The sequence below is a fragment of the Watersipora subatra genome, chromosome 11 (genome assembly GCF_963576615.1).
Source record: "Watersipora subatra chromosome 11, tzWatSuba1.1, whole genome shotgun sequence".
NCBI lineage: Eukaryota > Metazoa > Bryozoa > Gymnolaemata > Cheilostomatida > Watersiporidae > Watersipora > Watersipora subatra.
In genome coordinates, this window is record NC_088718.1 from 24,982,626 (window position 1) to 24,996,039 (window position 13,414).

Here is a 13,414-nt window from a genome sequence, read left to right on the forward strand (position 1 = left end):
GGAAATCCGACTATAGATCTTAAAATAAATATTCCGTACCAAAGAGGACTCGATCTCGGACCAAGCCACTCACCGGTCTGACGCCTTGACCACAAGACTACGGAAGTCAAATTGCTAGCCTGCCAATATAAGTCATTATATCAGAGCAAAACCTAACTGCTTTGTGTGTGACGCGGGTAATAGCATAACGTCACGAGAAGCTGTTTGCTCACATTATTAAACTGGCTAATAGCAAAACTCTCACTGCTTCTCATTGTTTATAGGAAAAAAAACTTTTCTCATGATATGTAGTTTGAAAGTTAAAATGGCAAATGTTGTAATATGTTAAATACAAATCAATTTTCTGTCCAAATACTCTTCTATTACATGGGCAACGCCGGGTGGCACAGCTAGTATTATTCTAAACTCTAAAAGCTGCTGGTTCCAAGTGGAGCAGTAAAGGCATCTTGAGAATTCTTAAGTATTATAATCAACTCTGATAATCCTTGTCTGTCAGTCATCATGAGTTGTAAATAGTATATACTAGAGTAATATTAGTTATCTGTCTGTTAGTCACTATGAGTTGTACATAGTATAGACTATAGTATCAGTTATCTGTCTGTTAGTCAATATGAGTAGTATATAGTATATAGTAGAGTAGATATTAGTTATTTGTTTGTTAATCACTATGAGCTGTATATAGTATATAGTAGAGTAAATATAAGTTATTTGTTTGTTCATCACTATGAGCTGTATATAGTATATACTAGAGTAAATATTAGTTATTTGTTTGTTAATCACTATGAGCTGTATATAGTATATACTAGAGTAAATATTAGTTATTTGTTTGTTAATCACTATGAGCTGTATATAGTATATACTAGAGTCAATATTAGTTATTTGTTTGTTAATCACTATGAGCTGTATATAGTATGTACTAGAGTCAATATTAGTTATTTGTTTGTTAATCACTATGAGCTGTATATAGTATATACTAGAGTAAATATTAGTTATTTGTTTGTTAATCACTATGAGCTGTATATAGTATATACTAGAGTTGTTATTTATTAATCACTAGTGTTACATGATAAAATTTTTGAGCTTCGAAGTTACGGTTTTGATCGTAGGAATGAGGAGGACGCATTTACAGGATACGCAGGAATGGTCGCACAACTCGCAATTATTCGTAGCTGACGAGTTTGCGTGCTACCAAGAAATTGTCGCACAACTCTGCGTTTTTTATGTTTGTCTGTTGTGCTTTTAGCTACAATGAGGCGCATAGTTTATATCATGCCTGACACTTCTAAAATGCGTCCAAGGTCAGAAGTCAATGTCAAAGCGCATGAGAAATTTCTCTTTCAAATTCGGAGTTAATATTCTTTATTTTGGAGATAATATTTTTAAAACCTATGCATTAAAAATAGAGCTGCGTAGGGATGCTGTAAGGACGTCACTAATGAAGACGATAAAAATCAAACCTCCGGTGGTAAAAGATGTGTGCAATAATACGAATATTGATGTTTACATCATACGCAGTACTTCGTTGTTGACACGATGTTTTCAAAAATATCCCCTTGAAACGAAGGTTTGAATCGCTTCGAAGAATTAAAGATTCGACGTTTTAAACCAATTACATGATATGAAGATGAAAAATATGACAAAACTTTGTATCGTAGCATGTAACACTAGTAAATGATATAGTAAGCTGATTCACCAACAAAAGCTAAAAGAGGCTTCCATAGAGCAGACCTCACACAGGAATCGAGTCAGTGTAAACCATCTCTTTGAGAAAAATGTTTGACGAGTATCTTACTATGGCTGTGATGTTTACTGAAGACTGACACTAGCAAATGTATAAGTTGTATCTTGAGTAAACTTGAGTCTCTATCAATTCCTCTAGCAGAATATTATTCTAAACTCTAAAAGCTGCTAGTTTTAAGTGGAGCAGTAAAGGCATCCTGCGGATCCTTTCATGTATTATAATCAACTTTGATAATCCTTGTCTGTCAGTCATCATGAGTCAATATTAGTTATCTGTCTGTTAGTCACTATGAGTTACATATAGTATATACTAAAGTTACTGTTTGTTAGTGATATGGTAAGCTGATTCACCAACAAAAGCTAAAAGAGGTTTCCATAGAGCAGATCACACACAGGAAATGAGTCAGTGTAAACCATCTCATTGTGAAAAATCTTTGACGAGTATCTTGCCACAGCTGTGATGTTTACTGAAGAGTGACACAAGCAAATATATAAGTTGTATCTTGAGTAAACTTGAGACTCTATCAATTCCTCTAGAGGAACTAGCACTTACCTTAAAATCAATATTGTCTAAATACTCATCTATGGATGATTTGGACTCTGTGATTGGAGGAGCAGCAGTAGCTCCGCCCAAATCAGCATAAGCTCCTCCTACCTGATCGTCTTTATCACTGTAATTAGATAGACTTGATGCAAACACAGAAATCTTAAATAAGACTAAATCAAGTACATGCCAGCTAAAGAATAAGGTATGAGACATGCATTGACCAAAATAGTACTATATCTCACTGAGTTACAGAACATATGAGGTCAAGAGTCAAGGCGTTTGATTGGATAAGTTTTGCACGAAGTGTTCTAGAGGTATCTAGATCATTACTATTTTGAATCTCACACAGACTACTCAGTTACCTTACACGAGAAGTTACACTAGAACTACTGCAGCAAAAACCTCAAAGTCTGGTCTAAAGCATAAACTACAAGTTAAAACAGTGGGAGTCACTCTGAGAGCAGCCATGAATTGTGAATTGTGAGGTGAAATGATAAACCATTACAAATTGTTATTAGTTGAACAATGGTGCCAGGAGAGCATAACTACCATATAGACTAACACTTGGTATCTGTATAAAATATGGTAAGCCTAACTTTTAGTATCTGTATAAAATATGGTAAGACTAACTCTTAGTATCTGTATAAAAGATGGTACCGCAAGCTAATCAAATATAAACTACTTAATATAACTACTCATTTTTATTTAAATTTTTGTCATAAGATTATACAGTTTCAGTTAGTATGTCACTTATTTAAGGTCTCATATTTAAAACACAAAATGAATACAGAAAATAAATAATAATAATTAATTGCTCCAGAAATGGAATAGTTTTAAACAATTTGAGTTCAGCAATACACGAATGCTGAAAATCTTGACAACAAAGTTAGTAAAAGAGAAAAATTTGTGTTCAGCAGTATTATAAAGATATGCTTTCTTTATATATACTTCATTTTAGTACCTGCAGTCACAAAATACTAGCTTAGTAGGAAACACCCCTCATCTAATCCTCCAGCTCTAATCACAATGGCTGTTCATCAATAAACTAAAGGGAGCTAGTAATACTCTGATTCAGTCAACTACAGCTGCAGTAGATATCTTTGTAATTATCTTCCCTTTTTAACAGATGTTCAGCCATACTTGATCATGTGGTGGGTTTAATTGGCAGAGACAACTATAAATAAGAGGCAACTATTCTACACTATGACTAGTAGCAAGATATATTTTTCAGTTTTAAGACCATGTCAAGTTCGGTTCTTTATTAAAGATATGCCTATATATAACCCTAAGATAAGTTAATTTCTAAGGCTGGACAGAGAACAACATTATGGTAAAAAAAAAGTTTGAAGATACATACAGACAAAGGTGTTACTTATATAATGCCATGATACTTCACACTCACCCGTAAAACCTCTAATTGAACGCCACATTTATTTGAACGCCACCTCTATTTGACCACAACTTTAAACTTTTGAACCCATAATAGCAAGTTATCAGTAGGAAGGTGTCCACAAAATCTTTTTAATAATGACTCAGTTACATCAATAGCGATTACTTCTATTATCGTTTATTTTTGCATCTAAATCCATTTTCTAACTCTAAAGTTTTATAATTTTTTCGTAAAACTTTGAAAGCAACATCATATAAACAATTAATAACTGTATCAGGCTAATAGTAGCTCCTTGTTTAACGTGGTCTTGATATTCCGACGTATGCAAAAAATGGTTTACATTTATGATGATATATGAACTACTACCGTACTTTTCGGACTATTAGCCGCTACTTTTTTCGGATGATTTGAGCCATGCGGCTTATATAAGGGTGCGGCTATTCAATGGCTTTTTCTTTGACCGCTAAGGCGTATTAACTATAATCTACGGTTAGTGCGCCTTTAGCGATGAAAGAAAATACGAAACAATGCCTGATACTGTTCCGTTAGGCACTAGGTTAAAAAGCGTCGGTTAATACGAAAAAGTGGCGTTAGACACTGTTCCGTTTTAAACAGCAAGGTTGCTGCCGCGTTAAATAGCACCGTCCTGAGTTCTGCGGCCTATACAAAGGTGCGGCCTATATATTGTTTTATTATCGTTTTTTGGAAAATAAAGCAGATGCGGCTTATATATGGGTGCGGTTTATAGTCCGAAAATTACGGTAGTTTTATGCTAAGAGTTGTGCTTAACACCCATGAGACTAGAAGTTTATCATCATTTGTGCAAAATGCCTCGAGTAGATGTTTTACTCGACCATAAAAACTTTTTGGAGGGTAATAACAATTAGTTCAGCAGTGCAAAAAACAAGTTAAAATCAGAAGACATTGTTGAAGGCACTAAAACCCCAGAAAAGGATAACATAGTTTCAAACAAAATCAACAATCCGAATGCAACTGGCTGAGCAAATGATGCAAATATTTTTGTTTCAAAAATGTTGATTTTGTTTCTGCATGTATTATAAGTATGGTTAAGTTACATCACTTGCTCCTAAATATATATATATTTGTAGCATTTGATAAATTATTATTCTTATACAACTTATAAAGTGGCAGATTTATAGCATATTATTTGATAGCACCCTTGCTGTTATCTTAACACAGCTTACAATGGATCGATGCTCATTACACTTCTATTGCATATGAAAAGCCAGTTTTGGCTGCAAACTGCAGCGAACATATCAATGAGTGTAATAAGCGTTTATGCAGCATTGCTAATCTATGCATGTATATAAAAATCTCAAAGTTTGTCGTCGTCTGTCATTACCTGCCTGTCAAGCTATAGACATTAAAATCTTGGACTGAAAAGCTTGCTTCGTGCCGGATTTGAACTCGCGAAGATTGCCACCACAGGTTTCTAAACGCGTATCTAACCACAAGGCTACGGAGTTCTTACAATTTCATCACTCTTATCATATACTTTATACTCTTTTCTCGATTGCACACGCTAAATGACGTATTAATTGATACATTGCACCAACAAGTTACGATGCACCTGTTATAAAATATTTTTGTATAACTCTATGAATATGATGATTTGTAATCCTCGCCTTACTAGGGCAAAATTGTTTTCTGCCAACAAAAATTTCTCTCGAAATTCAAATTTGGCTGATTATGATGAAATAACAAAAACTTCGATATGCTATTCGCTGAAATACCTCTCCCAACGCCAAAAAGAAATAAAGGTTGCTCGCTATCTCAGTTCAGGCAAAAATGATATTTTCGCCTTATGAAGCCAACACTGAAACGAATTAAAATCATACAACTTTACACCAAATAATTTTTCATTGTAATCGTAGCAAAACAGACTGTATTTAGCCATTGCTTGCTAATGACTTCACATTTACATTTCAAAACATTTACAGTTTATTTTTTCTTCTAATTTATTTCAACAAACACTTTTTTATAATATGAAATTTGAAAGTTACAGTTGTTAAAACAGTATGAAAACCTTTACAGTTGCTTTCTTTTTTCTTTTAATTAATTTGAACTGCACAAAAAATGCTTTTTTATGATATGAAGCTTAAAAGATAGAATGGTAAATGTTGTATATGTAAAATAAAAGTAAATTTTTTGTCCAAAGACACTTTTATTACTCGAGCAGCACCACGCATTTACCTAGTATAGTTATAGAATAAAAATACACCTTCAAATTTAGATTGAAATAAAAAATTGAAAGCTCCAACCAATAGCAAAGAAGGACACAGGCTATAATATCTTTGCAGATTAATTGGCAATTGCAAGCAATAGAGATCAACTGGTAAAGCCATTTCTCAGCTTCTCAATGCATATTTACTTGAAAATCTACGACATGTTGGAGACAAGTTAGCAGATTTATTGAATCTAAAAGGGTTATTGTCGCTCCGTCTGAATGAGAGTGCAAAATATGGGTGACATTCGCTTTGACCATAAATGGGATAAATTTGTCTTCAAAAGGTTCTGACGAGCTATTTGACAAATACAACCACAGCCTCTATTTGAACGCCACTTCTATTTGACAGCTACTAAGGTGAAGGGTTACAAAGTAGAGTGCCATGGCATTCAAATAGAGGTTTTAAGGTAAGTCTCTTCCATGTTGTTTGTAGTACATGATCAGGCTCCAAATTATAATTCAAGTATAAATACGTGCACTACTTTCCGCCATATATAGAACTTTACCTGTACCATTTAGTGACTGACTCTTTGAATATAAAATGGGCTGTAACAACCTCAATCATACTAATATTACCTTTCTTTAGGGTAGATAAGCATCTTATTAGCACATCTAAATCTCTCTACTTTATAGACATTTCCTTTCTAATAATAGAACTATCAGATGTACAAATCTATATTCTAGAAAGACCACCTTTCTAAGAATAGAACTCTCACATGTAACTATCTATATTCTGTAGAGACCACCCTTCTAGGAATAGCATTATCACATCTAACAATATATAAACAATAGATACAACAACCTTCTAGGTAGGAATACAACTCACTTGTATTCTGAAGCCAGGTTAAGGTGAGAGTCTCTGCAGTCACTCATATTCCTGGCAGCATCTGGCAGGTATGACGTCACCTAAAGCATTTGAGGTCAATTTGCTTTAGTCAAACATCAGAAACAGCAGCAAAGAGACTTTCTCTATTGAACATTTACAACATTTACTACTATAGAATTATGTACATATGTATGATCTTACTGAAGATCCTGTAGCAGCTGATTCCTGCTGGTGACACGTTCCTTTGCTCTTCTGCTCTTCAGTAACTGTGCTTAGGAACCTCTTCTCTCTATCATATATTTTATGGCTGGTTTCACTTGCTGCTGAAAATGAGCAGTTAAAGATATAACAAGAGCTATGACTCTACATGTAAGTATGAGTTGAGAGTTGTCTGTTCACAGCGGAGCAATAAAACAAGCATCAATAAATCATACTGATTACAAAAGCTGATAAAAAAGACATCAATAAGCTTTACATAATTAGCTTAAAATACACCGGTAGCAGGCAGAAACTGCCAGTTATATGAGCAAACAGAATATCCTGCTCCAGTTGCATGTATGCGAATATACCAATACGTGTAATACCACCGCGTAGCGGATTTTTTATATCTAAAACTTTATCGCTATAACTGGACACACAAACGACAGATGAAAAATCAACGCTGAGATTAATATACAGACTAGCAGCATGCTCCGCGTTACACGGATATTAAAAACAGCTTATAAACAGTGGCAGTAATGTGGTTGCCTGCCACTTGCCATTAGCCTAGCACATTGCCAATGGCTAACTTGAGTAGATCACTATCAGTATCGCTGATCTTATGAATAGACAGCCGTGGGAGCAAGCAAAATGCTATGCATATTTTAATCTAGATAACCACTCATATGTGATAACCACTGACAGAAAATGTGCATACAGTCAGCCCAAAGCACACGCAATCAAACTTATAAACAGGGGCAGGTATTGTCGTTGCATTGGCATCGTCAATTGGCATTAGCATGGCACATTACTAGTGACTAATTTGAGTATGCCAAAATCTGTATTGCTAAACTTATTAATAAGAGCTGTGAGAGGAAGCTTTAATGATGTTGCATAACGCAGAATGCTACGCAAATTTTAATCGAGATAATGACTCATATCGCCTAATGAATTCAATGCATCTCGCGTATCTTAACTGTTTAGCATATCGCCTGGGGAACAGAAGGTTCCGAGATCAAATATTTTGCGATACGTACTCTTCATTCCAAGATTTTCACAGCTATAGCTGGACAAACCGAATCATACACAAACTTTAAGATTTATATATATATATATAGACTAGTTGTACTACTCGGCGTTGCCAGGATAATAAAAGTCGTTGGACAGAAAATTGATTTGTCTTTAACATATAGCAACATTTGCCATTCTAACTTTCAAACTACATATCACGAGAAAAGTGTTTTGTGTAGTTGAAATAAACTACAAGAGAAAATAAAAACAACTGAAAAGGTTTTCAAACTTTGTCAGACAACTGTAACTTTAATTGGAACAGACAACTTCATAACTTGAAAGAGATTTTTCATTGAAATAAATAAGGATAAAAAATGAAAATGTAAAGGTGTTTAAATGTAAATCATTAGCGAACAATGGCTAAATATAATCTGTTTTGCTACGATTACAATGAAAATTTATTTGGTATACAATTATATGATTTTAGTTTGTTTCAGTGTTGACATAAAAAAATTGGCATGCCAAATCTCATGCCAACACTGGCATACAAAAATATTGTAGGCTAGTGACCAGGAGTTTCCAACCTTTTTCATTCAGTTCCTCCCTTATGCCTTTTCATAAATTTGATTCCCCACACATTTTTAACTCACATGACTAAAAACAACCGATACAAATTATAATCCCATTTTATTGTACATATCTAAACATATAAGATACTATTAATTTTTATACAGCGCACATACAACACACAACAATACATGACCTTCAGCATGGCGGTGATCCGGATGGATGTGTTCACATATATCTGGGTTCTGACTAGTAGATCATTACTAGCAACGAGTGTTATAGATAAAACCAAAATGTTAAATGATGAAACCTAAACTCACACGGCACTGCAGGACATAAATTACAAATTTAACTAATCAGACACCTCTCTATATTCCCCTTGTATATTCAAAATTCCCCCAAGAAGGGAATTCCTCCCTGGTTGGGAACACGTGCTATAGACAAACATAGAGCGGTATAGAAACCCGGAGTAATTATCTAATGCAATCACCTCCTAGTAAAAATTGTCATCATTAAACTAGTAACAAAACAATATGTTAGCCTTAATAACTATGGGTACCTACAATGACTTTAGTGCATTTTGTGGTTATGATCAACAAGATAATATAATATTACAATGTACTTTGTGGAGAGTTTTTACCTTCGATACAGACGTGTTACATAAACGCTGAATCCAACTTGAATGAATTTAGCTTACTAATCACATACTTCCAGGAAGTTTTAGTATTAATTTAAATAAATTTCAAACTTTTAACTAAACTTGCATCATTTATCTGTGTTATCGGTTATTACTATAATGGATAATGCTGAACTTGCCTAGCGAGCAACGTCCATGTATATCTCTTATTAATGTATATAATCAGTACACAAATCGCAAAATTTTAGGTTCAAGATAAATTATTGTTGATATTTTGGGGCGGAACAAATTAGACCCGAGGAAAAAAAGACGAAGAAGCATCGTGTTGCATATACTTGAGTCCCAAAATATTTCTTATTAGGGGCACCGTAACGCGTGGACGCAATGCTAAGATGATAGCTATAGCTGGACAATCACAATGACGAATACTCACAAACTTTGAGAAATATATATATAGCTGGACATACCGAACTAGAGACAGAAGATAGACGACAAACTTTGAGATTTATATATATACGAGACGAATATATATATATATATATATATATATATATATATATATATATATATATATACTCTACATATACTACAGACAGTACTGTTTCGGCTATTGAAGCCTCATCAGTGCAGCTCAGAGCTTTGGCAAAGGACACAAATCCCATTACCAATGAGAGTTGACTTCCTGCCATCTATATATGCATGTATATATATATATATATATATATATATATATATATATATATATATATATATATATATATATATATATATATATATATATATATATATATATATATATATATATATATATATATATATATATATATACTAGCTGCATTACCCGTCTACAGGAATAGATTCACGCGCAGCATAAGGTTTATTGAGAGTTGTCTTTCATACTGTAAAACAACTCCAAATATGCAGTTACATCTCCCTCTCTCCATCTCTCCCTCTTTCCCCTCTCTCCCTCTCTCCCCTCTCTCTCTCTCCCTCTTTCTCTCCCTCTTTCTCCCCCCCCTCTCCTCCTCGCTCTCCCTCTCTCTCTCCTCTCCTTCTCTCCCTCTTTCCCCTCTCTCCTTCTCTCCGTCTCTCCCCTTTCTCTCCCTCCCTCTTCCCCCTCTCTCTCCCCCTCCCTCTCTCCGTCTCTCCCCTCTCTCTCCCTCTCTCCCCCCTCTCCTCGCTTTCCCTCTCTCTCTTCTTCTCTCCCTCTCTCCGTCTCTCTCTCTCCCTCCCTCTTCTCCCTCTCTCTCCCCCCCCCCTCTCCTCCTCGCTCTCCCTCTCTCTCTCTCCCTCTCTCTCCTTCTCTCCCTCTTTCCCCTCTCTCCTTCTCTCCGTCTCTCCCTCCCTCTTCCCCCTCTCCCTCTCTCCGTCTCTCCCCTCTCTCTCCCCCCCCTCTCCTCCTCGCTCTCCCTCTCTCTCTCCTTCTCTCCCTCTCTCCCTCTCTCCGTCTCTCTCCGTCTCTTCCCTCCCTCTTTCTCTCCCTCTCTCTCTCCCCCCTCTCCTCCTCGCTCTCCCTCTCTCTCACCTTCTCTCCCTCTCTCCGTCTCTCCCTCTCTCCCCTCTCTCTCTCTCTCTCCCTCTCTCTTCCCCCTCTCCCTCTCTCTTTCTCTCTCTCTCTCTTTCTCTCCCTCTCTCTCTCTCCCCCCTCTCCTCCTCGCTCTCCCCTTCTCTCCCTCTCCCCCTCTCTCTCTCCTCCCTCTCCTCCCCGCTCTCCCTCTCTCTCTTTCTCCCTTTCTCTCCCTCTCTCTCTCCCTTAGTTCAACGCAACACATGCGGATAGACAACATTTTTGGTTTTTCTGTCGGTTTTCGGTGTGTGCCTACTTTTGAGCAGGCGACGTATAGCTGGTCATGGCTGATGCAGGTTGACAGTAAGTCGATAGCGGCTGCTCTCTTTCTTTTCACCATAGCGTATCACAACGCTCGGAGTACTCGTGAAAGTTCTGTAATAGTAAGTTACAGTAGGCCTACTCGTAGCTGGAAAAAAATTAGTAACTCGGCTGCTGAAGGAAATGAACATGACCCACTATCACGAACAGCGGCAAATCCAACGCTATTAAGTAGTGGAGATGTGGCAATTCATAGACAATACAACATCGTATAAGAAACACTTACCTTTTTGATGTGGAAATTTAGTAGGTGAGAAATGCGTTTTTCCAGTGGCTCCAAGAAACAAACGTTTACGTGACCTTCTCGGTACACGTTGGCAGTAAATATTAATTGCATGTAAATAACTACTCGTTAATTTATTTTATTTAATGAATAGTACATTTGTATAGCTGTATAGATACCTTTGTATAGGCCGGAGAACTCAGGAAAGGTGCTTTTAACCACAGCAGAAAATTTGCCGTTTAAAAAGCGTGCTAACCGGGGATTTCGGTTAATGCGCTCGAGCGGTGAAAGAAAAACAACAGAATCGCCACACCTTTATATAAGCCGCTTGGCTCAAATCGTCAGAGAAAAGTAGCGGCTAATAGTCCATATTACGAAATTACGATATTTAGTATTCATATTAGTTCGGTTGGCTTCGTTCGACCGAATGGAAAAAGAAAGACCGCTCTATAATTTATTTACTGTTACTACACATATTAATTCAGTTCGCTTCGTACGACCGAAATTTGTACGACGATAAAAGGAAAGACCGCTCTATAAGGCGGACACTCAATCAAACAGACAGACAACGATTACCATTTATATAGTAGATAGAGAACAGCGTTTTTCTAGTGGTTGCAAGAAACAAATGTTCACATGACCTTCCCGGTACACGTTGGCAGTAAATATTAATTAGATGTAATTTACTACTCATTAATTTATTTAAAGAGTAGTAAATTTTATTTAATTCACTACTAATATTTACTACTAATTTAATTTTACTACTTACTCATATTAATTAAGTTTGCTTCATACAATCGAATCTGTTACAATCTTGCCACAATCAATACTCATAGAGGATCTATTCTTCAGCCCTGAACCCTTGTATATAGTACATATCAATCAATTTATCTTTGTATAAGCTATCCTGCATTACTTATTTGAAGTCATCCTCTCATGTAAATTTTCTTTTAACTTTTACACAAATAATCTCAAACTAAATATGAATTGTTCACTACTATCTTGCATTCAGGATTCTTCTACAGTTTCCGTTTTATTGGATAATATGCCTGCAAATAGAGGCTTTTTGTTATTTTGTTATCAGCAAAATAAAAGATTACTAACTAACTAACGAATCGAAAAAAAAGACCGCCATATAATTTATTTATACTGCTCATATTTGGGAGTTATCGGTGACTCAATATATCGAGAAGACAACTCATACTATTAGCATATCAGTATTTATCGTCCATCCCTACGATGAATAGCAGGTTACGTATTATGATAGAGGCGTGTACTAACCGGAGATTCCCGTTAATGCGCCCTAGCGGTGAAAAGAACCACAGAATAGACCCGCCCTTATATAAAAGTAGCGGCTAATAGTCGGAAAAGTACGGTACTCTATAAAGCGGACAGACAGATAGATAGATAGACAGACAACGATTGCCGTTTATATAGTAAATATATATATATATATATATATATATATATATATATATATATATATATATATATATATATATATATATATATATATATATATATGTATATATATATATATATTGTGATTTGAGCACTCTGGTGCCAGCACATTGACTTTCTTAAAGTCTGTGAAGCAACTTAGTTGTTTCGTGGCAGGAAGTCAACTCTCATTGGTATTGAGATTTGTGTCTCTTGCCTAAGCTCTGAGCTGCACTGATGAGGCTTCAATAGCCGAAACAGTACTGTCTGTAGCATGAGTATATATATATATATATATATATATATATATATATATATATATACTGCATATATATATACAGTATATATATATACTCAACTTCAAAAAGTGTACAGCAGACAGTGAAAAAGGAAGAGCAAAGCATTAAAGCCTATGCAGCCTTTATGGCCACTTCAGATAAGTTGCTAGCTGAATTTCAACCGGCTGCTCTGACAATGGAGCTTCGCCCTGTTGATGAGGAAATTGACTAACACATGATACCTCTTCATGGTGCTTACCACCGACAAATATCTAAGGTTGGCGATCCCCATCAGACATATATGTGGCTGAACAAAGGAAACCTAACGGCCAATACAGAGTCGCTACTCATGGCAGCCCATGAGCAAGTGCTCCCAACAAGGCAACTCCAAATAAAAATCTCTCACACTTGGGATGATTCT

At 35.8% G+C, this 13,414-nt stretch overlaps 1 protein-coding gene across 1 annotated transcript in view; it reads right to left on the reverse strand.

Annotated features, from left to right (window-relative positions):
• The window catches only part of LOC137407900 (E3 ubiquitin-protein ligase MIB2-like), a 34,847-nt gene that overhangs the window by 10,842 nt on the left and 10,591 nt on the right, over nt 1-13,414 (reverse strand). Inside the window, exons 5-7 of the mRNA XM_068094283.1 lie at nt 6,953-7,074; nt 6,752-6,831; nt 2,294-2,411 (exon numbers count right to left, since the gene is read on the reverse strand). Of these exons, the coding sequence (XP_067950384.1) occupies nt 2,294-2,411; nt 6,752-6,831; nt 6,953-7,074 (320 nt within the window). The remainder of the gene's footprint in view (nt 1-2,293; nt 2,412-6,751; nt 6,832-6,952; nt 7,075-13,414) is intronic.